Consider the following 27,166-nt stretch of genomic DNA (forward strand, 5'->3'; position numbering starts at 1 on the left):
TTTGATAACCAAGAAGCCAAACTTTTATGAGACTGTTAAGTAATGTGGATTGAACCCATCATAGTTATGGATCAACGTGAAATGATCCACCATACAAACAAAAAATAATAATAATAATAATAATTTATGATTAACAAATGAAGACCTAATAATCATTGAAAAAGGAATAAAAGGAAAGTAGTGTCCAATGGATGCACACAAACCAAGTTTTGGGCTAGAATTGCAACCCAAAACCAAAAAAAAAAAAAAAAAACTCATACTATACATCTTCTCATGGCCAGATAAAATTTGTAAAGTCTAATCAAATCGATGAAGCCAAGAATATAGACAATGAACAAAAATATGTTTTATTTATTTATTATATCTGGTTTGCAAACCCTGCAAGACCAGCAAAAACATGGTTATGAATATTATAGATAAGTGATATATCTCATGGATTGTTTAAACATTAATTTATTTTTTCTAATAATGGAGAAACTCCAAAGAAGAGAAATGTACGTAGGGTGTCTTCTGTTTGTACAAAACTCCATACTTTGGCCTCTTCCTCATGTTTTAATTTTTACCTCAAAAGTTTAATACAATTTCCTTTGGTTACCTTTTCTTTAATTTAGAAATATATTTTTGCGTATTAAATCAATGATAGAACCACATTAAATTCAGTTATACAGTATAGATTTGAAATTCAACTTGGTCAAGTTCTAAAGAAACTTCAATACTTTGAAATGCTATCACATAGTTCAATAATTTGGTAATGGATAAATACAGTTTTCCTGTGTCAATATCGGAGGATTTGTATGTGGTTGATGTACTGTCTTAAATTTATAACATTTACTCTTTATATAACTAATTCACAACAGCTACATTAGCTCATCATCAATCCTATAATCAGACAAGTATCGTTCTTCTCTTGTGAGGCAGAAAAACAGAGATAGGTTTTGCTCATGGGCTTGAATCAAGTCATCTAGATGTACATCTTATACCGCACATAAAAAAAAAAAATTTACTTGGCTAATGGACATTAGCTTAATTAGGCAATATTTGTCTAAAAATCAGTAAATCTAGATCGAATGAAGAATTTGTTCTGGCATTTCACTAATGTTGTCCTCCATGAAGTCAAGCTTTTCTAGTAGCCTTTCACCCTACTGTCAAAATTTTAATCTAAACAAAAAATTAGTCAAATATGAAAAAGAAATAAATTTGTGGATTTTATTAGATATGTAACCGAATTAACCTTTACAATTGCAGATTTGGTGCTCATTCATGTCTTAGCAATGAAATTGGAAACCACCACCATAGTTGTCATGGCGTCGCCATATCGTCGCCACGGCGTCGCCATATCGTCGCCACGGCGTCCTGGTGCTGGAGGTCTGTGCATATCAACCTACGCCATGGCATCTTGTCTCTCTTTCCCTCTTCGATTTCTTCTTCTTTAATTTTTTGTTTCTTCCCCAACCTTACACCCACTCTCTACTTCCCAAAATCTCCTATTTTAGCCTTGGTTTAGTAACCTGCAACTAAGACATCAGCCAGATCTGATTTCAGATCTCACCATTCGGTTGCCAGTAGAATTTTGGGGCTATTTCTCGTTGGGATCGGCAGACCTTGGTGCTGCGATTTTGTTCCAGAAATTGCAGGGAGAATTGTCTTCATAAGGAGTTTCCTGTGCTAGAACTACTCCAGTTCACCGCCTCTCTGCCTCTCTTTCTATTGTGTTATTGCATGGTTGAAGAAGGCATTAAGTCTTTAAAATTGCAAGTGAGGACAACTTATATTATTTATATAAAACCCCTTATATTCTCTATTGCTATTCTATTTAACCCATTCAGTTTTCTCTTGAACACCATTAAATTATAGTTCTGCCACTCCTTTACAACTTCAGATTAATTACAATTCTGCCATTGCTCTTATAAATCTTGATTTATCTACTAGTTTGCCATTCAACTTTGCCATTCAACTTTGGATTTAATTACAATTCTGCCATGGTCGACATGATCACCATGGCAACGCCATGGCGAGCGACGTGTCAATATATCAATCAGACACCCCTCCACCGACTTGGATCGCCATGACGCCGTGACAACTATGACCACCACACTAGCATCCATTGGACACTGCTGTCATGATTTCCTGGGGGTTGGGAATGGATATAACGGAATTACCCTCTAAATGATCTAAGGGGTGCTTAGTGCTTACCCTTGCCCTATAAGGATCCATTAAGGATAAACTCCAACGGTAAAGGTGAATAATCCCATTTTTCCAGCCGGGAAGATAGGTAACTTCTACATGTTCTTCATAATTAGCCAAAAGGCCGAGTGTCTGCCATATTTGATCATTAAAATATAAAGAGAACACACGCAAACCAAGTTTTGGGCTACAATTGTAACCAAACCCTCAAAAAATCAAATCTGAGAATACGTACAAATGAGAGCAACCCAAAACCAGAAAAGAAAACTAATACTGTACATCTTCTCATGGCTAGATAAAATTTGTGAAGTCTAACCAAATCGATGAAGTCAAGAATATAGACAATGAACAAAAACCGAAAGAATTTAGGGTGTGTTGAAGAATCCAAATTGAAAATCCCCCAACATGATGGGGGCATGATTATTTAAATAGCATGGTGAGAGTTGAATAAATTTTTTTTTTAAATAATATAATGGCAAGAAGGAGAAATACCTGAAATGTACTTTTTCTTCAAATTTCTGGCGTAGTTACTACCACTGGCCAAGTTTTTTACCACCACACTGGTTGCCATTGCCTCTGGCCTCTTCTTCAATCCCTAATGACCAAAATAGCATAGTATTACTTCAGTCACATTTGCAATGAATGGGACTGAGGAAAAGAGACTTGAGTTATAGGGTATGATTCATTTGAAGAACTGAATTGAAGGGAAGCGACAATGGGCTATGGGTTAGAGATGGTAAAACAAGGTTTGGTTACAGGTTACGGAAGTATACCTTAATTTCAAGCAATAATTGAATCACAACTTAAACAGAGAGACAGGAATTAATGGACATTGAAGAAGAATAAGAGCCGTCCTCTGCTCCAGGTAAATAAATAAAAGAAAAATCATAATGAAACAATCCAAAACAAAGAACTTTATAAGTTCCATTATAGTCCTCAATGTGTGGCTTTGGTTCCAAAGATTGAAATTTTTGGAAGATCTTATTCTATGCGATTTGTTGGGGGGGGGGGGGGGGGGTTCAAAAAAAATAGAGTAAAAGGAATTTTTAGGGAAAACCGTCTATTTCAGAGACCATGAAATATGAAGTATTCCTTCTTACTGAGTGGGCTTCTTCTGATGCACGCGTATTTACCTCGCCGGATAAATAAATCATTGAATCTTCTATGATTTATTTACATGGAGAAAAAATTACGTCAAAGAGGATTATCTCCTGCCACAACCCCAACAAGACGATTTCTTAAACAATGATTAATTAACAGATCGTCGTATTGCGGCCAATCTTTGCCGTAAATTTGGGTGCGAGATCGAGTACCAGTCGTCTTCTCCGAGGACGGTCATTTTCTTGAGCTCTTGGTCATTGAGAATCCGATTCAGTGGAAATCTGATCGGAATCAGACCTCAACGAGAGAAGAAGGTTTGCGGGGCTGTGATTACAAAACTGCGAGAGAGAGAGAGAGAGAGAGAGGCAAAGAGACAAAATGAGAGTTGGGTTTTACCAGAGAAGACGCCGGCGCCGGTAATCGAGGCTGCTTTACAAGCGGGAATCCGACTTCAACGAGAGAGAATAAGGTTTGCGGGGGTGGGGCAGATTTAAAAATGGTTCCAACGATCCCGATTCCAATGCGCTTTGCTTGATTGTGTTCGGCTGGTGGTGGGTAGTTGACGGAGGAGGTAGCAGACGTGATGGTGGCGGAGGGATGAAGAGGGAGGAGAGTCACAGTGAAGACGTTGGGGGAGATGAATCCTGTATGGCTGTATGCCTGTATCTGTCTAAGAGTATGATAGAGAGAGAGAGGGGGGGTATTTGTGTCCATATAAAGAATTTATGAGATAGAGTAGAAGGGTATATCTGTCAATTTTGAAATTGGACAAAAAATGTGGAGTATGTATGGAAATAAGGAATTCAATTGGGGGTATTTTAAGAAATGTACAACCTGATATATAGCGTCGTTAGCCATTACCCATTCAATAGAGCGAGGTCTTGCCAGTTGCGCTTGCGGCGACCAAAAACCTCTGTTGCCTATCCCCATTATATACACAAAACCCTCGCAAAGGTACTCTTCGATTAACCCTCCTCTTCTTCTTCTCATTCTCTTTTCTTTCTTCTTTCTGGGTTTCGATAATGGTCTTGTTATCTCCTTCCCCTGTAAGTATTTTCGATTTCCTTGTCTCTTATCTCTTATACAATGGAGTCTTATCTTGTAAGCTTAGCTGTGTTTAGGTTTTATGATTCTGGGTTTGAATGGTCTTGTCACCTTTTTTTTTTTTTGAATAAGCTATTGATTCTGGAGATTTTAGGGTTTTGACTGCTTTAGCAGGGCTATTTGCTAGCTGGGGTTTTTATGGTTCTATGAGTATCGATTGGACTCCAAATTTTGGGTTTTTTTATGTGAGGCGTAATGGATGGGGTTTCCTGTTTCTGTTTTTGCACCTGTCTGTTTCCTAGTTCTCTATTTGTTGTTGTTGTTACAGTTCATGGGAGTTGATTGACTTCTTATTTATGTGAGATTTGGATCTGATTCTTTGCTTGGCTGACATGATGATATCACAATTGTTTGTATGGGAAGTGTTATAGTATGTGCTTGGATCCTGGTAGGTCTTGGAGTGCTACTAATGTTGCATGCTTTTTAACCAAGTGACATTAGTGGAAGTAATATGGTGCTCATGGCTTTTAATGGGAAGTCCTTTGTTAGACATTGGTTTACGTAGGCTGCTAGCATGCTTAGGACTGGAACACATAGTTGGTGCAATTTTTACCTTTGGTTCCATGGTTCTGAATGTTTTAGAGAATATATTGTATATGTTATCCTAAAACAAATGATGACCAATTCGGTTGGAGCCATCTCGGTTGATTGTTTAAGGGATTCTGCTATGGTTATCATCTTGGATGTTGCCTCACCTGATTCTAGACATAAACTCTGCTGTGGCACCCAATACCAGGCCAAAATCTCCAGTGTAGTTGATATTAGTTGCTTTACTGGATTTTTGTGTTAATGTGCTGAGATGCATTTCTTTATTCAAGTCTGAGTTCAGAGGTTTCTTGGAGGGGATTCTTATGTTGGAAAGAATGGATTCATCTATTTCCATGCATAATCATTGGTGCGACTAGGAGTTGGTGTAAGTTTGAATGATTTTGCATTGTCTGTGTTTGCTATGGAAATCTGTGGAATAGCTTGACCATATTAATGTATCAGTGGAAACTCTAGATTTCATGCAATAGTTGTACTTTATCAATTAACAAGTATGCCTACAGGAGCTTTCTGAGATGATTTATGTGATGAGATTGTCGGTATTGTTGGTTGGCTGCCTACAATTTGGTTGCTTTAGCTAGAAGTTCTACCTTTGAGGATGAACTGTTGTTATAACAGTGAAGAAGATTTTATGGATAGGGCACAAATTATTTTCTGCTTCCTTCCAAAATGAGTTTGTCCTTGTAAGGATTGAACATAAACCTAGCAGGTGCATATTTTTTATACTTGGAAATTTGATCTCTACTTGTACATATGATTCACATCTGAGGCAACAAAGTCGCTGCTGTTTGATATTGTGATACTGGCTATAGTCTTGAACTTGTTTAATGACGGTGTCATTGTTGATTGTTGCTTGCCAACAGAGGTTCATTGCTTGATCAATTTGCCTTTTGGTGTACTTCAGTTCTCTAGAAAGTAGGCAAAAGGGAATTGCCCTTTATGGTGCTGCATGTGCTTCTCACAATCCTTTTTGCTGCAGCTGCTGCGATTTTACATCACCATTGAAGTTTGTTTTAGTAAAATTGGCAGATGGGTTGAGTTCTCGAATTATATCAAATGCGTATGTATTTTAGGTCAGGTGCAAATATTTAGAAGAGGTGAACTAAGGAAGTTATTCTAATTTTTTTTTTGGGGGCCGTCTTCACTATTCTTTGTTAAATTTGTTAGCACCTCATTTAGGTCGAGTGATTTTGACGGAATGAACGGTTAATAATGTAAAGTCTTGGAAGAATGCAGTCTACCCTATATCAAGGAAGATTGTCCTCTCGATTATTTAAAGGGAATTGCATCCTCATGAATATTCTGTTTATGTTAATCTCAGCTTGAGGGGTTTGAATATAAAGACAACTTCTCCCTTGCAAGATCCATCAATATCTTGTTAATAAAATGCTGCATTGGGTTTTGTGCAATTGACAGTTGCAGTCTTGATGTCATGGATTTATTGGTCACTTTTGTGTTCCCACAATTGAGAATTAGCAAATCTCATTTTTCGTTCTATCTGTTTGTGTAGTTGAAGCAATGGAAACTGCATTCCAGTAGACTTTTCACTATACCCTACTTCGCTTAGGTGTGAAATGCATGTGAAGCAAGTAGACTTTTCTTTATTATTGAGTGAGCAAATGTATTCGGCATTCCCGTGAGTGGAAGATGGTTTCATTGAATGTGTAGATTAGGGTGAATGGATCAAAAGACAATATTGCAGGATAACCTTGAGTGATGAGATGGGCTATTTGTTCAGGTTGTTTTAAGTACTATAGGATGAGGTCCTCATGCTTTGTTAAATGAAGAGGTTTTTAGGCAAGATTGTATTGATAGAGATCAGATCATAGTTTCTATGGTTTTGGGTGATTGTTATGGAGGATCCTGAAGCCTTTGTGTGATGGAGGGGCATCTGTATTGTTTGTTGCTTTCATGTAATGACTTTTTTGTTTTAGTTTAGTGTTGTAAAGAATTTCTTGGTTTGTTTAGCATTTCATGATCCATTGTTTTACTTGAGCTTTTCCTTTCATTGGCTGCAAATTATGTCCATCACTACTAATTTTTGAAATTAAAACCTCCACCATTGTGATGTTTAATACTTAATAGCACCTGAACTTGTTTTAATGTTATGAGGTATGTTCCTCCTGTGTGCAGATGAATCGGGACAAGCTTATGAAGATGGCCGGTGCGGTACGAACCGGTGGTAAGGGTAGCATGCGAAGGTGGGTTGACTTCTTTCCGCTTCTTATTTGAATGATTGTAGCAGTTCAGATTGTATTATTATTTACTACTAGAAATTATGATTAATTTTTCAACAAATATTTCCAGTATTTTAAGAGAAGACAGTACGCGTAGTGATTCTGTGGATTTTTTGTATTCTGTCATATATATGAAACCTAAATTTTGTTCTCTAGGTGTATGAATGTTGAAGATGTAAGATACAATTTGAGATTCTGAAGAATAGGTGGAAAGATGTTGGCAGCTACTATTGCTAGATTTTTTTGAGAAATATTTCTCTATTAGAATTGCTGTTATTCAAACTACATTATGGTTCCGGTATGGGGTTGAATTTCTTATTTCCTTAATAAGATTCCATGTACAAGTGACAATCTTTTGAACAATCCACTTTGCTTCAGCTGTCAGATGGCAGGAAAAAGTCTCTTGTGGTAGTTTGCAAGTACTTACTGATGCTCTCTCCTGAATAATGATTAGTGGTGAATGGGACCTGCTATTACTACATTCTCTTCATGAAATTTCCAAATTAAGTGTTATACAAAGCTCTTATTTCGTATTTTCTCATAATAAAGGCCGAGACTTTTGTTATGGATTTATGGTGACTTATACTATTGGCTGAAATTTTGTTTCTGATTGCTGCAGAAGTTTAATGTCTCTTTTTCTTCTATTTTTTTTTTTTTTGCATAATTTGGATTTTAATTTGTTTGATGTATTATGTCCATGACAACAGAAAGAAGAAGGCAGTTCATAAGACTACAACAACAGATGACAAAAGACTCCAGAGCACCCTGAAGAGAATAGGGGTGAATGCCATCCCTGCCATTGAGGAAGTCAACATATTCAAGGATGACATTGTCATCCAATTCCTAAACCCCAAAGGTACATCCAACTGAACATGAGATTTATGGACATTTATATCCATATTTACCTTCCTGTTTTTGCTAATTATATTTTTTTGTATGTTTCAGTTCAAGCGTCAATTGCTGCCAACACTTGGGTTGTTAGTGGCTCTCCTCAAACAAAAAGTACTGTCTCCCTTTTGCTCACTTCTCCATATTTGTCAGTCTGTCCTACCCATATGTAGTTGTAACTTAGATGATACCCATTATGATGTAGCTGTCATTCACATTCACTGGTGCTACCAGCCTACCAGTTGTTGTGTTATAGGCCATACATGTAATAGATAACCTATATACGGAAAATTAGGGTGTCTGAAGTAAAGGTAGCTTTAAAGAAGATGAAAATAGGTAAAGCAGTAGGTTCAAATTCCAATAGAGGTCTTGAAGAGCTTAGGAATTAGTGGAATGGTTTGGCTAATGAAGTTGTTTAATAATATTATGAAGGCACGAAAAATGCCAGATGAATGGAGAAGAAGCATTGTGGTTTCAATTTATAAAAATAAAGGTGATATGCAAAGCTCTAATAACTATAGAGGAATAAAACTATGAGCAATACTATGAAATTATAGGAGAGTAATTGAAAACCATCTGAAACAAGAAACTAATATTTCAGATAACCAATTTGTTTTTATGCCAGAAGGATCAACCATGGAAGCTATTTATGTGAGGGAGATACTGCAAATAAAAAATTTTAGGTACTAGGTTCAATCATAAATAAAGGAAAAATATAAGATAATGTTGTACAAAGAATTAGAATAGGGTGAAAGTAGAGGAGGGGTGCGTTTGAAGTGTTATGTGATTGTTGTATTCCTTTTAAACCCCATGGAAAATTTTAGGTACTAGGTTCAATCATAAATAAAGGAAAAATATAAGATAATGTTGTACAAAGAATTAGAATAGGGTGTAAGTAGAGGAGGGATGCGTTTGAAGTTATGTGATTGTCGTATTCCTTTTAAACCCCATGGAAAATTTTATTGGGCAGTTATACGATCAACAATAATGTATGAACTGAATGTTGGGCAGTAATGAAACAACATATAAACAAGCTGTGAGGATGTTGAGGTGGATGAATGGTTAAATTAGAAAATTATAATTAAAGGAATGACCAATTATAACTAATTCAGGTGTGATTCCGATATATGATACGTTGCAAGCAAGTTGTTTGAAGTGGCATGAACATGTGCAACGGAGGCTTTTGAGTCCTCCAGTATGGAGGGGTAGTTTGATTTAGATTGAAGGAGCTAAAAGAGTTGGGGAAGGCCTAAAATGACATTCAAAGAAGTGAGGAAAGACATACATAGTTCAGGACTAATAACGAGTGTGCCTTTCAATAGTGCTGATTGGAGAAAAAGGATCCATCATCCATGTGGCTGACCCCATATAGTTGGGACAAGGCTGAGTTGAGTTGAGTTGAGTAGTTGAGTATATGCTGATTAAAAAGGTGTTCCTTTATTGGATCCTTTATATTTTTCATCTGTCCAACTGAAGTTATTTCAATTGTATGATCGCTTTACCATTTGCTGATGCATTTGCCAGTGGTAGCAACCTCCTCTTTAGTTTTTCATCCGTCCAACGAGTTATTTCAATTGTGTGATTGCCACCATTTTGCTGATGTCTTTGCTGGCAGTAACCTATTCTTTATTTTTCTTTCAATTTTCTTGTATATATTTTTATTTAAAAGAAACTTTTTATTGAGTGGCTAACACCTGAATTTCTTCTGTTACAGAGTTGCAGGATCTTCTCCCTGGAATCATCAACCAATTGGGTATGCCCCCTCTTGTCTCTTCCTATTCTTTGTCTTCAATTTACATTTATTTGTCTATTCAATATACTTTTAGAAATTACTGTACATGTGGATGCTCATTAGTTTTTGCTCAAAGTAGCAAAGTTTTCTTCTTGGTGTCCCTGCACATGACAGGTAGGATTGTTCCATCTGCAATAGGTTCCTCTTATAGCTTTGCTGAAACATGTTCAAGTAAAGTACTAATACCATAATGATCTTATTGATCTTCCCTGGGCATGGTGTATTTCTTAAATATAGTTTCTATCTTAACTCCCTGCTAGGATTGATAAATCTTGAAAATTGATGGCAGAGTTCATCCATTTTAATCTGCATCCGTTGAACTCGTACTTAGGGACGAAGTGTTTTATTCCATTGGTTGATGGTTCTTTGGGTTTATTTTCCAGGGCCGGATAATTTGGACAACCTGAGAAGGCTGGCAGAGCAGTTCCAGAAGCAAGCACCTGGTGCTGGTACAATCCAAGAGGAGGATGATGATGATGTCCCAGAGCTTGTGGCCGGAGAGACATTTGAAGCTGCTGCTAATGACGGTCAAACAGCCTAGAGATTCTTAGGAATTTTCTCTATTTTTTTTTGACCTTTTTGTTTTGTGGCCTAGCTTTCCCAAGTATTAGGTCTCCTTTTTCTTTGAAAAAAAAATACTGTTTTATTTACTCTTTTTGGACCTCTTTGTGACATACGAGAAATCAGTTACTTTGGTGGTGTTGACATATTTACTAGAGAGTGCATCCCATCCACACATGTACGTGTTCCTAAAGAGATCATCCATACTAAACTTATTTTTTATCCCTGAAGTTTAGTTTTTCCATGTTTTTTTCCAAGTCCCCCGATGACAGATTTTGGTGAATTGTGGAGCTCTGGATGTTACTATCTGTCAATGCAATTGTGATTTTTCCATGCAGGGATGGTCTGTGACAGGTTTTGCAAACAAGTAAAAACTCTAGGCCCAGATCCTTTAAAGAAATGGATAAAAAAAGAAACATAACAAGACAAAGGTAGTAATGATGATTTTATGTATAATTTTTCCTCCTTTTCTTGCATTCTAAACATATAATCATGGTGGAAAACCAAAAAATAAAAAAAACCTGTTTCTATACCGTATGGAAAGCATTTCAAGCTGCTCTACTGTATGTGCTGTGAGATTCGTGAGTCAGATGCATGGGAGAGCATTGAACCTGTTATAAAAAAGGCTACACATCAGTCACTAGGAAACTTAATTTAGCACATACGTTTTCTAACTCAGCTAGGACCTCAAAACTGAGTTGGTTTGTTTGGTTGAAAGTAACTATGATGTCTAACTATTTCTTTTAGGCCAAATGTTCTCTGCATCGGGGCATAAGCTATGCCTGGACACATGGGGGTTGGGTAAAATGATCACCCAGCCCCCTTGAATGGCAGGAATACCCAACATATGCGTCTGGACGCAGGCTCTACTGGGGCACAGAGAACATCCCTTTCTTTTAATACTATTTCTTCACCCAAAAAATATGGAAAAATCGTAAAGACTTGAAAAGTTGGCAATATGTAAATGGGTGAGCGTAAGGGTGTCAACCGGTTCGGTTTCGGGTATTCGGTTCAGTTCTATGTCTTGTAGGTGTGATCCGAAATCGAATTGAAATCGGAGTCGGTTCTGGGACTAACAATCGAATCTGAAACACCTCGGTTCGGTTTGGTATTGGTTCTAATTCGGTTTAAAAAAACGGTTCTAATTCGGGTCTAATTCGATTTTTAATACATTATAATACGGTTCCATTTTTTATAGGCTGTTAGTTCATCCATTGTTGCTGTTTTGCTGTGTTCTCAAGGAACTCCATTTGTATAAATAAATGCTCACAAAATCTTAAAAGAACACATCAATAAAACCATAGAGAAACACATCAAAATTAGCTGTTCCAAAATATATTATCAATTTGATTTTGGTGCATACCGTTTTAGTTATTTTAATTACTTTATTAATTGTCATTTACCCAAAAGATATAGGATTTGGGAATAAATGGGTATTCGGTTCGGTTTCGCTTCAAACCAACGGGTCTGGACACGAAATCGAAACCGAACCAAATCGAATTAAATTATCATACATCTGAACTGAAACCAAACTAAATTAATTCAATTCGATTTGATTCGATTAATTCGGCTCGATTTTGAATTCGATTTTAGGTTTTAGGTTTACGGTTTTCGGTTTGGTTTCGACACCCTTAGGTGAGCGGTAGCGCTCGTGCTATTGCATTAGCATACTTGACACAGTAGAATATCAAACAAGCAATGGTAGAGTCTTCAACTCCGTCCTAGGCCTCCTTTTTGTCTACTTCTCATAGTGTTAGGTAGTAGTATGTCAAGCTCAACTAAAGCCACTCGCTCACATATAGTAACTCCGGCCAGTTGCAGCCGCCAAAGCAAGAGGATAGGGGTATGTTCACAATTCTACTACTAATATTGACTGGCGTTCTAGTTAAGTCAGGCTCCTTTAGTTTGCCTTACGGTAGAAAACTAACCCAGCCACCTATCCCAATCTTGGTTATGAGTCCAAGAATTACTAATGACTTACTTGCATCTTCCAAGTTTACAACTTTTAAAGGGGTTTTTTGTTTTTGTTTTTGTTTTTGTTTTTTTTGGAATCTCTCCTAATTGAGGATTAATGTTAATATTTGCTCTTCTCTCACTCTTTAAGTGTCAACTTGAGAGATTAGTATTGCAAATAATGCTCTTTACAGATAGATGATTTATGTCCTGGAGGAATTGTTTGGGTTAGCATAAATCATCTTTTTACTAAATATATAGATGGATGGTGCACATAATTGTGCTGTGTTGAAGGATGATACAGCCATCTCGGCTATTTGAATTTCTAGAGATTGGTCTGGGTTGGGTTGGCTACATGCATACATGTAAAATTTTAGCCAAAGTCATTTTTTTTTTCTGTTAAAATAAATTTATTATCTCTGAAACAAAGTCCCTGAACTGTCTACTAAAAGAGCCAAAGAAATACAAGAAGGGGGAGAGGAAGCTAAAGTCAATCATTTACCCAATTATGTATGTCAATGCATCTATCAGTTATCCAAGTGCTCAGGTATACCTTTTTGATAGTTTTTCTTTTCTTTTCTTTCCAATAAATATAGTTTACGTGATTAAATTATTTTAAGTGAAACTTGGACATGTGAGCAAAAGACATTTAGGTTAACTTGTCCACAAAATTTCAGCCCCATCCGACCTACAACGTGATAGAAAATAGGTGGAAGTGTGGAACACCTATTTAATTACCTAAATGTGTAGGTTGAGAGAAACGTGATTCAATAGATAATTATAAAATGGGAAAAATATCTCTGCTAACCTGCGTGGAGCCTACGCCCAAACACAGGACCATGCGAAATGACCGACCCTCCCCCTTGAAATGAAAAAATCTCACCCTTATTGATGCCCCTACACACGTTCTCATTGGATGCCGTGCTTGTGCAAGGCCATGTAGCCTGACAACTAGCTCTCTTTCACCCTTATAAAATAGGATCTAGTTTTCTCGTCACCCATGGTGAAGAGAGAATCTCTTCAACATTGGGATCTGATACTTTGATTGGACTAGAAAAAGGTATTTCCAACCATGAATTAAACAATAAGAGGTGGGAGTACGATTCATAATCTAAGGATCAGATCAATCGATTCGCCCTGATTGGATCGGTATCGATCAAGGTCGATCCCAAATATTGACCGATCCACTAGTATGACCCAAGGGTAAAAATGGAATAGAAAGCGATTTTTATTTAAAAAACAGGGGCAATTCAGTCCCTAGTTAGCAAAACTGTGTTTAAAATGATGTTGCTGTTTCTTACCGTTTTAAAACGCGTATTCTCATTTATTTCTCAAACATACGGTGACTCGCTTAACTGATCATCAATGCACGAAACTTGAAATTGAACTACAAATTGATGTATCAACTAAAAAAGGTTTCTAAAGCGATAACTCCCCACTTCAACTGATCATGCATCACTCCATGAGTGTGTTGGCTATGTTGACAACAATGAGGAACGTCATAACCAAACCACATTGCTAACAAGGCTTTGGACATTATGGTATATGAATTGGAAATTGATATTGGATAATATATTTTGCATGATATTCGATATATATATGGATTAATTTTGGATGTTACAATTGTTTTGAACATTAGAAGCAGGTACTCAAGTAAAAACTCCTCAAATTATATGATAATAATACCACCCTTATTTTTTGGGTTTTGTTTTTCATTAAATATACACATTTAAAACCCGCACAGTCCGATTTATTTGACCGTCCGTTTACAATATTTTACCGTTTTAAAATTTGTACCGTCCATTTCCCTTTTTTTTTCCTTTTTGCTAATTATGGTCACGTCATCATTGGTGAATGGGTGAAGAAAAACTTAAATCTTATCAAAAAAAAAAAAATCAAATAGGTTTAATTTTTGGAAAGAAAGTTTTAAAATTTGGATTTTGACCCTAGCCATGTTTCAAATTTCAATTTCACTTATGCTAATCTTTTATTTCTTTTAAGGACTGGATTTCACATACCCCACCTTAATTTCTCTGTAAGGAGAAAGAAAATTTTCTTGCGACCTTTTTCCCTCTCTTTCTGTGCAACCAAATGCAGAACTAAAAATTTTAGTGACATCTATACTGAATTACTGATCATGAGAGAATGATAAAAACTATTCCTTAAGTATGATTCATATAGATCTTCTTCAAGAGTACATAAGAGAACCATTAAAAAAAAAAAAGGGGTCCTCTAACCCTACATTACAAACACCTCACCACCCCCAAATGAAAAGGGGAAAAGTTCTAAAAAATATCTCCCAACGTGGTAACCATGTGTGGCAGCAACGACTTCATTGCTCTTTTCTGCTAATTGATGGCAACGAGACTATCAATACAACAACAGCAGCTTAGATTCAGCAAACCCGTAAGATCATCACCCAAGTTCTGCTCTCGTTTGCAACTGTGGACTTCCCAGGCTCAGAGACAACTGAGAAGATAACAGAGAGGATATATCGCTCTGATCCAATCAACTTCTCTTGTAATAAATTGTTGATGTTCTTTACCTACCCACTCTGATGTTCAACCTTTCTTTTAATGGCCAGCGTGAAGTAGATGAGAATCATTGTGCCCATGCTGGACCTGAACCCACCAAATCAAAGAACCAGACATATATAATTAGATAAATATAAGATTTAGGGGTCTCTCCTCAAATGCAAGATTCCCATTAATTCTTCTAAAAGATGGTTCACCTAATAAATATCAATAAGAGCCTGCTGGCTTCTATGTTTCCTCTTACAGCTACAAAGCCAGCAAAAGAAACAAAGTCTGAAGATATCATTATCAAGTGCCCATACTGCATGTAATGGTCATGAAACAATCACAGATTAACAGTAATTAATTAGTGTATGATGATTCCTAGTCACAATAACCTTATGTGATGAGCCACATTTTTTTCATGCATTTGATTCATTAGTGTATTAGGGTTCGTTAGTGCCATAACTATAGGTGATGATGGCCCACAACTTTTCGTGCAATCTATACTTAGTGATCAGCTGTCACCATAAACTTAGGTGATGGCCCACATAATTTTTCATGCAATTGATACTTATAATCAGCAAAAGTACAGTATTCATCAAGTGTTGATTAGATATTCAGTTCCTTTCTAGAGAAGTTAATGCTAATGTGACTATCATTGGGCCCAAACCATCAATTTTTGGTTGGTCTCAGTTTCAATTCTAGAGTTTGAGCTACTTGTGGGCAGAAATGGCAGTGAGTTGACTTGGGTTATGCTTGCCTTTCAATTTGGGCCAGTTGGCCTCTAGTGACCCATTAACTTCCATCTGACAATTAATAGAGAGACCAATCAGAAAAACTTGGGAACTCAAGTTATCAAATAATTAGTATTTGAGTCCGTGTTCTCTGCTGGGGATGCGAGTTGGCATCATGGGGGTGGGGCGGTCATTTCACCACCCCCCCCGCCCCTCTGTGTCTAGGCGTGGGCGGTAGACTCCTCCCACTCCCCCCGCTAGTGGTTAGCCCAACTGGAAGCATGCACCATCATTGATTGTCATTGAACAACATTTTTGCGATATTTTGGCTTCATTATTTCCAGATTTTAGAAAGGGGGAAAAGGGCTATGCAAACTTTCAGTAAAGAATTAGCAACTAGCAAGTGTGCATGTACTTACACTGTTGCGAAGAAGAGAAGGATCTTCCTTGGATTGACGGATATAAGGCGATTGAATTTCTTACTCCGCCCATCACTTGTCTCCATGAGATTAGGACCATTGAGGGTGACTGTGGTTGTGGCTGTTGTGCTAGCTTTGTTGGTGATCAATGGCTGCTTCAATGGCTCTAGCTGCGAATACACTGCAAGAGGGATGAATTAGCCATACCTCCAACGAAAAACAAAAACAATTAGACTTCCTTGGGCTCTCAAGTGTTTGATCTCCATTTTGAGGTACCAAAGCTAGACTATTGCATGCTGGCCTAGTGTTGGTATCCAAGATCTGATCAATCCATTCAAGGAAGATTGATCCCTCGACAGAGCAGATAATTCAAATCCTCCAACGTATTGATATTTATCAATGACTAAATTAAAACATCTGCTTAGGTCATATATGACTGTAGTAGACTCATGAATTGGGCAGTGGTACAAAATCTAAACACTGTGATATGGAAGGTATTAATTTCTATAACCTCCATGCAGAATGATTATCATTTCTTAATTAATGGGAAACAGAAAGCCCTAACATTATTACTGAGCCAGTTCATACCTTTCAAAAGAATCTTTTTTGACGGTTCATCTATTTCTTCCTCCTCAACATCACACCGTCTCTCCAACCGACAAGAACCTTTCCGTGAAAGTTTTCTCTAGAGAAGGAAACAGGACATAATTGAGTTATGGGATCTGGGAAAGATGTGGGAACTAAATATAATTGAATCACTAACACTGGTTATAGGAATTAGTTACTGACAGTCATTTTTGGGCTTCCTGAGCTTTTATCTGTCGATTGTACTAAGCTCTCAATATCCAACACCACATTAGCAGTTTTATCCATTGCTGTAGATTGAACCTAAAACATAAAACAACTGATTAAAGGAAGAAAAATAAAATCCAAAAACAACTGATTAAAAACAAGTTCCTTTTTAAAAAAAAAAAAAGAGTTGTTCTAATACAAGATCTTTATTTTATTGTTCAAACCAAAATTTCTATTTGGTGGCAGGAAATGTAAGAAACCAAGTTGCTAATTGAGTATCCTCGAAGCAATATTTCACTGTCTACAAGACAAGTCATGGGCATCTATTCAAAAATTTATTAGTTTAGTCTGAAAAATCTTTTTAAAGATCACAGAGGATTAAAAAATTAAACCATCTTGCTACGTGCTATTACAGTTGATGGCAGACTTAAGGAAATAGTAAGTAGTCCAACTTATTAAAATAGTACCAAACACAGAAAGACGTGCAGTCGTGCACCAAACAGTTGCTCCCCCTGTGAGTGTTCCAAGAAGTTTTTATTATTAAGTAGAAAAGAATGTAATCCCTTCATAGCTTTAATTACTGATGAAATAATTAAAAATCTTGTAACTCCATAATCAGGTTGTGTTGGTTGGTGTTTTCCATACATGTACTTTGTTCTGAAGATTTTTTGCTTTTGTCCTTTAATAGTGCAAGGGATTACAATTCAGAAGATTCCACTATAAGTACTGCAGATCATCTTCTTTCTGAAAAGAAAGGTGCAACTTCAGCCTATTTTGATGTTCTGGATCTATTTATTTCTCCAGTTGGTGACTTATTCAGAAAATTTGAAAAAAAAAATGCATAGTAACCAGGGGAGGATGAAAATTCCATCCTCCATATATGAAATAATGAGAAGTGTTACCAGTAAGATCAGATAGATATTTGAAAAGGTCTAATTTGTCAGCTTTCCGTATCTTATCTGCCATCTGTTACTCTTTAAACACAAAATTGGTCATGGTGGTAACCCTAAATGTTAAGGTCAATTAATTGGAATAAGAATACAATTAGGTGGGGTCTATAGCTATAGCATCTTTACTTGGTTTTTTGCACCTTCCCATGTGCGCATATGTCCACAAGAGGAAGCCCCAGAAGCCTAACCCCATAGCCGACCTAAATGGGTGAAAGATGTTTCTGTGTATGCTTATATGGTGATCTAGACACTGAAATTTCTCTTTCTTGCTAGAACTACAGGACACACATAGTTTGCTCAAATTGGCGAAAAGATATACATTTTGACCAATGGGAGAGTAGATTTTCCATCTTCTCACCATACCAAGAATAACCCTCCAATAAAACATGTAAAAAAACCATAAACCTATGTAGTTGTCAGGTTCTCCCTTAGCTACAGGAAGGATGAAAAATTCCTGTCCTACTTTGGGTCATACTAATACAACCTTCCATTGTCAGTTCTCAGTTGAATGGATCTCCTCTATCACTAACCTTCAATTAAATGTTGTCTAAACTTGCAACCATCTGATGCAAGAATAGCTACCATAATTGAGTCAAATTGTTCTTCTTCCTCAGTCACTAATGACACCCATTGGAAAAGGGTTCTTCCCAGTCTCTGTTTTCTGTTCTTACAATTAAAATTTCTCTACTTGATAATATCAGGTTGCAGAGGGGATTCATAAACCTGTAGCCAAATCCTTTTAGGTATGGTTTCCCATAAACAGTCAAGAACCTATGATGAACAGTATTTGGGTAGAGAAGATACCCAAGGAGGAGCTATCAAAAGGATTTAATTCCAGGTCTCATTCCCTGCTGTATACATGGACACCTAGTTTGTCTTGTCATTATATTCCCATTAGAAATGATCAAGCAAAATCACCAAAGAAGCAAAACTGAAAGCAAAAGGGCAAAGAGATATAATGGGTAAAGAGCCAAAGAGTTGTCCCACTGACCTGTATCAGTGCTTCACCCATCTTAACCAAACAAGACCTATCTCCCTCTCTCTTGGTCCCTTTCTTTCTCAGAGGTTAAGTTCCTGCTTCAATGGATAAAAACATTTTAATCTCCTCTAGCTCTCCTCCACCATGTCACCTTTTGTGATTCTTTTTTCTTCTCTAATTTCAGAGGAATAAGCATTAAGGGGTTTTTTTTTTTTTTGGGGTTAAAGATGTTTGTGTGAGTGTAGTCAGTTAGAAAGAAAGAACTAACTAACGCCGTTAAAATCTTTAATTACTTGGAATTGGACAGGTCATTCCATCCAACCCAATCCAACCCAACCCAGCTAACACCTCATAATCCTTCCTTTTACAATCTAAATTAAATATAATCACTAGAATACCCCTACACTCTCTGCTTATTCACCATTAACGCCCACATTCGACAGGTGGCACACATGCAGCGCATGAGTAATGGGTAAACCATTTTACAGTGGGCCCCACGCTCAACGGTGTATTTTTTTTTGGGAAACCCCAACGGGGTGGGGGTGTATTCAGAATTACAAGAGTCAGACATTCTTAATGCGTGGGAAAAAGATCCTAGATTGGGCTTTCCTGCGAATACAGAAAATATGAGGGGATTTCAGTTAATTTTAACCTGAATGCCTGAGAGGCGAGGCCGCGAGACCGCGAGACCGCGAGAGCAGTTAACCGTCAGCAAAAACTCGCCGGGCTTTCTTCTCTGATCATGATATATGTATGGTTCCTGCAATACTGAAAAAATAAATATTTCAGTTTTAGATTTTGAAATTAAAAAAAAAAATTTGTATGTTATATGAAAAATAGAATAATCTGGAAATGAGATGAGAAATTTTAATGGCGATGGATTCTTTTCAGAGAGCGATATGTGTGAGCGGCATTGCTATGCAACCGCCATTGAAGAGATGAACAAAAATAGAAGAAACATATGGAGGGATTAACATTTAAGAGAGCGAACTTCGATTTTTGAAACGGAAATCAAGATTTTGAAGATTCGCTGATCTTTCTGCCATTCTTTTGAAGGAAAGATTGAATCAAGGGTGAGTAATCTAGGAATAGAAAAATTATTGGAGAAACTTCCTGAGATTAGACCATAAAAGTCAGAGAGAGAGAGAGAGAGAAAGAAATTCAGAAATCTGATATCTACAAGAAAAAGAAGCCAAATAGAAAGAAACTTTACTGCCATAAAAATTACATTTCTTATCCAAATCTAAACGATTTGACATGAAAATTCTTTTCCGAGAGAGAGAGAGAGAGAGAGAGAGAGAGGACGTACGGATGAATAGTTGCATTGGAAGTAACGGCAAACTATGTGGATTCTTGAAGAAATAAAAGGGAGAAGGAGCAACAGCTCTCGATCTGTGTCCTCTGAGTCCACCATTAAAATACCTCCCCTTCTCAGATTCAAGATTCCAACTCGTTCAAAGCGTTAAAAATGAAACAGCAAATTTTCCAAGAATAGCAGCTGTGAACGTGTCCAACAACCCTTTCCTATAAAACTAATATAATCCAAAACAAACACATGAGACAGAGAGACCTTCATTGGAGGCAATCTGAGCAAGTGAGGCAAGCAAACTCAGGGAAAACAACACCTATATTTCATTTAAAACTCTGCAATCCTCCGTGGAGAAAATTATCTCCACCGTCCGCCCCCGGGTACCGTACGGTGAACACCCTCTCTCTCTCTCTCTCGTAAAAATCTAAAAAGGAATAAATGGAAAGAAATCAGGAAATTGGCTCAAAATGGGTAGAAATCGAGAGGTTCAAATCATGGATTTATACATGAATAAAAAATAATCTCCATTTTCATGAGTTTTTTAACCTGAAAGGTCAAACTGCAACTGATCTTTTCACAATGCCGTTCCTCCCTCTCCTTGATTCTCACTCCAGCTTCAAGAGAAATAGCAGTGACGAGTGTCAACTGTCAACTCTCTCTCTCTCTCTCTCTTTCTCTTGCAGGCTCTGAGTGAGAGAGAGTCTCCATAGCTTTATTGCTTCTTTATAGGGAGTTCCACAAATCTCAGTTCTCGATGAGTATGTATGTATGGCCTTAGGATTCAATAAATACCCACATAATTATTTAAAATATCGAAACTGCCATTGTCTGAGAAACAGATCGACCATCCGCGGAACGACGGAGATGGAGGGGTGTCAAAAGTTAACAGAAAACACCGCTAAAAGTCTAAGCGAATCGTCGGGTTTTGTTTTGACTATTTAATCATGAGTTCGAGGGTTCGGTTGGTTTTAAACGGATTGGATTACGCTCGGATAATGCTATATCCGCATCCGCATTCGATTAGCTATCGGACAGATTCGGATAGTGCTAAACAAATACAGACACGGATATGGATCGGATATTTTATCCGTTTACATGTAAAAATAGCTTTTCAGATAGCTATAGCCTATCCGTATCCACATCCTCTTAGCTTTCGGACGGATTTGGATAGTGCTAAACAGATATGGAAACGAATTTCGGCTATTCATTTACACCCTTAGTTTCAATGGTTCCTAACCAATCAAAAGTAAAAACCCCGAATAAATCATAAATTGAAAAATCGAATAGAACCAAATTAAATCTTGGTTGGACCAACATAAAACTATTATTACACTCATAAATTTCAGAGGAGAGAGATAGACTCATGAGATTGCTAATGTAAGCTACACTCCTTGACCAAAGAGAATGAATAGTGAATAAAAAACCTCATAATGGAGGATTGGGCTCCTCTCCAGCGCACATCGTGCGGCTGGGGGGCTTCGATCCACACCATCGCACGCATCTCGATGCAATGACATATGGATTGAGGCCTCCCCAGCCGGACGATGTGCGCTGGACATCATCCCATGCGGGAGAGGAGCTCAATCCCATAATCGATTTCTAATTCATTCTAACCGGTTAATTGGTACGATCTGATTAGGATTTTAAAATAGAAATCACTCTACTGGCTAGGATCCGGATCCGAACCGATCCATTAAGAGTGCATTGGTTCTGATTTGTTTCCTTTGGGTCCATTAATCCCAGATTAACAATCCCTTATTTTTAAGGGAAATAGCCTGAGAAGATTGATCCCATATGTAGTACGGTCAGGTATTTGTCACCTTAAACGGATAAACCAGATCGGCGATGGATGGTTGGTTCTATTGTGACCAATTAACATGCATGTAGTAATAAATATAAAATTTGGCTAGGGTGTGTTAACATAATAAAATGAAATTTGATACATTTGATCTGATTTTTAATAAAAATATGTTTCAAAGGTTTAAAAACCCCAACAACCATAAAAGAAAATTGATAGCCCAAAGACTTCAGGTAATGCTGTTATTTATTCATCAATGAATATACTTGTCTGTAAGAATTAATATGGCTAGCATGTCAAAAGTTAAATCTTCATAGAGACCAACATGCTATGATTGAGGAAAAATAGGAAAGATGGTGTTGCCTACTTCTAAATGTCTTTTTCTAGGGACAAGCATATATGTATGGATCATGGACAATGATAGGTATATAGAGGACTTTGGATTTTTCCAGTTTTATTCCAAGTCTTCAAACTCATTGCTTTGAAATCCCTACAAGTTCCTATCTTAAAAAAATAATATAAAAAAAAAAAAAAAACCTACATCAGTCACAATGCCAAGATATTTGTTGCTTGAGGGTAATTTGGTAACTAAATGACATTATTGAAGATCAATCCAAGTAAGATTATGTTTTCCATTCCCTATGGAGAAGAAAGAGAATCTCTTCACCATTGGTGATGTGGCGTTATGATTATTCTCTAGGTTTATCAATAATTCCACCTCCATTGTTTGAGGTCAAAAATATCATTCATCATTCCAATTAGAAGGTCAAATCTCATGATTGAAGATATTCTCTCTTTACCGTGGGTGAGGAGAAACTGTGTCCACAAAAGAATGTCTTCTCTTCTTCTTTTTTTCCCCCCTTTTAGGGTGCAGCTATGTTTTTCTTCTTTTTTTTTAATTTTTGGCTTTTTTATCCAAAGGAGATAAAAACAACACCTTGAGAGAGTAAAATTTGCAAATTAATAGATTTCTTAAATTTGAGAATCCAATTTTATTCTCACTCTTCTATAACACATGGTGAATTATTAATCGGAAGGCCAAACAAATCCACATATATGATTCTTAAATTTTTCTAGTTTTATTTTGTTCATTGAAAAACATGCTTAGGTTTTGGAGAGAGGAATGTAGAGGGGATCTCAGTTTTAGATTTTGTTATGATTTATGATTTATCTATTGTAAATACTTACTTTGAAAAGAGATAAGAACATTTAGTTATCTTCAAAAGTGGACATCATAGTAACAAAATAGATTTCTTCCTAACTTAAAGGTCTGATAGATTATTATGTAAAGACTTTAAGGTTATATTAGAGGAGAGTCTAACCGTACAACATAGATTAGTGGTCATGGATATGTGCCTCATTACACAAAATTGTAAGAATGTGAATTTATTTGACCTAGGAAAGAGTGGTGGAGCTTAAAAGGAGATATTTTGAAATTATTTGTTGATGAAGTGGTGAAAGTGAGCTTTTGAGGAAGACACTAATACGTTGTGGAATGAGATTACTTATATTAAGAAGGTTCCTAAAAATATTCTAGGCGATTCAAAAGAAAAATGTTATTCCTCTAGAAAGACTTGGTGATGGGATGATGAAGTTCAAGCAACTATTAAGACTAAGAAAACTAGTTTCAAGATATGACAAAAAAGTAAGAATGTAGAGGATCTACAAAGGTATAAATTTTTCAAAAACGAGGCTCAGAAGATTGTAGGAAAAACAAGGGTGAAAATATGAAGATCTTCATAAAAATCTGAGCACACAAGAAGGGGAAAAATTATCTATAAGATACTTAAAGTGAAGGCAAAGAAGAGGAGAGATCTTGACCATGTTAGGTATATTAAAAGTAAAGATGGTAAAGATAAGGACATTAAGAAGAGATGGGAAGATTATTTTTGCAGCCTACTAAATGAAGACACTTCGAGTAATAGTGTTCTGAAATACTGCATTACCCATCAAGATATCACATGTTATATATATATATGAAAAATTAGTATGTTTGAAGTAAAAGAAGCTTTAAGAAAAATGAAAGTAGACAAAGCACAAGACCCAAATGATCGAGATCTCAATAGTGTAGAAGAGCTTAAGAATTTATGGTTTATCTTAGCTAACTAATCTGTTTAGTAAGATTATGAGTACAAGAAAAATGCCAGATGAATGGAGAAAAAAAGTATTGTGGTTCTGATGTAAAAAACATAAAGGGATATTCAGAACTACAATAACTATAGAGGCATAAAACTAACAAATCATACTATGAAATTATGGGAGAAGATTATTAAATCCCACATGAAATAATAAACTATTATTACGAAAAACTATTTTGGTTTTATGCCAAGAAGATCCACAACAAAAGCTATTTACTTAATTAGGAAACTCATAGAATTAAAGATTTAGTGATTGTAAGAAAGATCTCCATATAAACTTTATTGACCTAGAAAAAGCTTATGACAGAGTCCGTAGAGAGTTAATCTAATAAATACTAAAGAAGTCAAGTAAATATGTGGATATAATTAAAAATATATATGATGGTACGGTGACAAGTGTAAGAACTGCAAGGGGGTCAAGGTATTGATTTCTCAATTACAATTGGGTTACATTAAGTATCAGCTTTAAGCGCATATTTATTTGCACTTATCACGGATGATTTAACCAAAGACATTTAAGATGAGGTTTCTTAGTGTATGCTTTTTACTGATGATATTATTTTGGTGGATGAAACAAAAACAGAGATTAACATTAAGTTAGAGTTATGGTGATCAACCTTGGAATAAAAATTTTTAAAATAAGTAGATCAAAGATAGAGTATATGATATATAACTTTGATTAAATTAGAACGGATAATGAGGTGGTGAAAATTGATTAAATAAAGATTTCGCAAAGTGATTATTTTAGATATATAAGATCAATCATAAATAAAGAAGAAAATATAGAGGATGATGTTTCATAGAGACTTAAAATAAGAAGGATGAAATAGAGAGATGCGTCCAGAATATGTGTGATCAGTGTATTTCCTTAAAACTTAAAAGAAAATTTTATAGAACAATCATAAGACCGTCTATGATGTATGATGCAAAATATTGAATAGCTAAGAAGCATCATATAGATAAAATCAGTATAGCGAAGATGAGATTGTTAAGATGGATCAGTGGCAAAACTAAGAAAAATAAAATAAGGAATGATCATATTAGAGCTGATTTGGGAGTAGCTCTAATACATGACAATCTACGAGAAAGTCATTTGAGGTGGCATAGCTATGTTCAACGGAGGCCTTTGAATGCTCTAATATGAAAGAGGTATTGATTTATAATGAAGGAACTAAAAGAGCCGAGAGCAGACCTAAAATGACCTTAAAAGAAGTGGTGACGAAAGACATGCATAGATTAGGCCTTGTATCAAGTATGACCTCAAAGAGAGGCGATTTGAGGGCTAGGATCCATATAACCGACTCCATTTAGTTGTGTTAAATTGAAGAAAAACATATTTAGATTGAAACTTAACGCTTCAATAAAAGACATTGGGATTCACTCTCCATGCAAAAAGCCAAATAAAAGTTTTTTTTTTTAAAAAAAAATACGAACTCTTTGTAGAAGAGCATTCTAGAAGAAACTATATTCATTTAATGAGAAAAAGGACGCTAATCGGTTGCGTGATTCCTGCACCTAGACACAAGATTGTGTTGAAAGACCATTTAACCCCTATTGTAATCAATTTTTTTTTATTTTTTTGATAAACTAATTTTATTACCGAGGGAACAAAGTTTTGGAACAGGCTACATCGATTAGTGTTCTCTTATCCCATTTTAATATAGATGGGGGGGAGTATTTACTATGGGGAGCGCAAGGGCCATGTGTGCACGACAGCCAATAAAAGCAAGTGGTGGCATCACAAAGGTGGGATTTCCACCTTTCATGGGGGTGGGGTGGTCATTTGGACCCCTCCAACCCAAAACTGTATATGGGCGTGGCCTGCACCCCAACAGATTACTTTTTCCCAATATTTAAAGACTAAACTGTGGAAAAGAAATAAGGTCGAAGAAAATGTTTGTTACCTAAAATAGAAAAGACAAAAAATGCTGGGGGCCGCTTGGCTGCTTCTGTTCAACCCAGGCCACAACACGTTAAAATGCTGTGGGGACCACGTGTACTAGATTCTATGGACTCTCACTAGTTATACCAAAACGGCACAGTTATACCCTTACACGTGGAAATGGAGATGTGTAATTCTGATTCTGCTGCTGGCTAAATAAAGCCTAAATTTCTTAATAGAAAATGATCTTACGGAAAATATTCGGATCCAACGGCGGTAAATAGATTCCATTGGTTTTTCCATGGGTTCAATTGCTAGGAAGGAAAATCACAAGGGAAAACTAACATATTTTTTTGGTGCGGGAGAAAATGGGTCTACTAGGCCTTCACGTGCATACTTGATTTTCTCTCTCTCTCTCTCTCTCTCTCTCTCTCTTTTTGATCTATCATAATCTTCTTTTTTCTAAAGAAATGATTCATCGAAATAATAGGTCACTCGTTCCATTGATATGGACACATCAAAGATCACTAAATCATTTGAGAGTGCTAAAGGTCATAGTTCTTAATTTAGGACCATACTTGATAGTCGGTCAATTATTCTCCCTCTCTCTCTAATTTGCTAGTCATGGTTCTAAGTATCGATATTGTGTCATCTAATTCTAAGTATAGGGCGATACATAGTGGTCTTGCTAGTCATCGATACTGATACCATGCCGATGTAGTAACAATAGCATGATACGGAAAAGGGATAAAATGGTTAGAAAACTCATTTATAAGGAAATTTAAGGATAATTTTGTCCGATACAACCGATCTAGGCCGATACTATATCGATATCATATCAACTTTACATCTTGCCAATACCCGTTCCGATGCCTTACACTAAAACCATGATACTGGTTGTTAGGATGGAATGACAATTGGCCATGGATTAAGTTGCATTGAACATGGCAGAAGAAGAAGAAAAAAAAAAAAACAAATCTCCCTGTAACTAAGGGTGATGACAATAAATCGTCACTATTTTATGTGACACATAAGAAACAAAACTTATTTTTTAATAAGACAAAACCCATTAATGAGAATAACTTTTTTTGTTATCCAAAATATTCCTGATTGTACAACATTTCAAATAAAAATAAAACTAGCTTGATGCCAAGCTAAGTGTAACCAATCATGAGTACACCAAGCAAGACCGAAAGAGAAAGAAAATGTCTCGTATTTCTTTTACAAGTGAAATTGCATTACATCACTAATAGGATACTGTCAAATAGGGATGTATACGGATT

At 36.4% G+C, this 27,166-nt stretch overlaps 2 protein-coding genes across 3 annotated transcripts; one reads left to right on the top strand and one right to left on the bottom strand.

The window, feature by feature from the left end:
• Window positions 1-4,121: 4,121 nt before the first annotated feature.
• On the top strand, window positions 4,122-10,562 carry LOC122664288 (nascent polypeptide-associated complex subunit beta-like). 2 transcript variants are annotated; one of them, XM_043860043.1, is made up of 6 exons: window positions 4,122-4,239; window positions 7,069-7,136; window positions 7,880-8,028; window positions 8,118-8,174; window positions 9,775-9,813; window positions 10,236-10,562. In XM_043860043.1, the coding sequence occupies exons 2-6, from the start codon at window positions 7,069-7,071 to the stop codon at window positions 10,391-10,393; spliced, it is 471 nt and encodes a 156-aa protein (XP_043715978.1). In that variant the 5' UTR covers window positions 4,122-4,239; the 3' UTR covers window positions 10,394-10,562. The 2 variants fall into 2 exon arrangements, with proteins under 2 accessions (XP_043715978.1, XP_043715979.1); XM_043860044.1 differs by lacking the exon at window positions 4,122-4,239 and adding an exon at window positions 4,601-4,687.
• A 4,326-nt stretch (window positions 10,563-14,888) lies between these two features.
• On the bottom strand, window positions 14,889-18,879 carry LOC122664289. The gene is made up of 5 exons (XM_043860045.1): window positions 18,769-18,879; window positions 16,825-16,923; window positions 16,624-16,720; window positions 16,036-16,216; window positions 14,889-14,987 (listed from the first exon to the last, which is right to left on the bottom strand). Exons 1-5 carry the CDS (start codon window positions 18,787-18,789, stop codon window positions 14,912-14,914), a joined length of 474 nt encoding a protein of 157 aa, XP_043715980.1. The 5' UTR covers window positions 18,790-18,879; the 3' UTR covers window positions 14,889-14,911.
• Window positions 18,880-27,166: the final 8,287 nt, after the last annotated feature.

The sequence above is a fragment of the Telopea speciosissima genome, chromosome 6, assembly GCF_018873765.1.
Source record: "Telopea speciosissima isolate NSW1024214 ecotype Mountain lineage chromosome 6, Tspe_v1, whole genome shotgun sequence".
Classification (NCBI taxonomy): domain Eukaryota; kingdom Viridiplantae; phylum Streptophyta; class Magnoliopsida; order Proteales; family Proteaceae; genus Telopea; species Telopea speciosissima.

Bases quoted from the DNA above. Each gene is read 5' to 3' on its own strand.
- LOC122664288 (XM_043860043.1), top strand. From the start codon at position 7,069: ATGAATCGGGACAAGCTTATGAAGATGGCCGGTGCGGTACGAACCGGT. The intron at 8,029-8,117 runs GTACATCCAACT...TGTATGTTTCAG, and splicing joins CCAATTCCTAAACCCCAAAG to TTCAAGCGTCAATTGCTGCC. The intron at 9,814-10,235 runs GTATGCCCCCTC...TTTATTTTCCAG, and splicing joins TGGAATCATCAACCAATTGG to GGCCGGATAATTTGGACAAC.
- LOC122664289 (XM_043860045.1), bottom strand. From the start codon at position 18,789: ATGGGTGAAGCACTGATACAG. The intron at 16,721-16,824 runs GTCAGTAACTAA...TTCCTTCTCTAG, and splicing joins CAGGAAGCCCAAAAATGACT to AGAAAACTTTCACGGAAAGG. The intron at 14,988-16,035 runs GTAAGTACATGC...TGGTGGGTTCAG, and splicing joins CTTCTCTTCTTCGCAACAGT to GTCCAGCATGGGCACAATGA.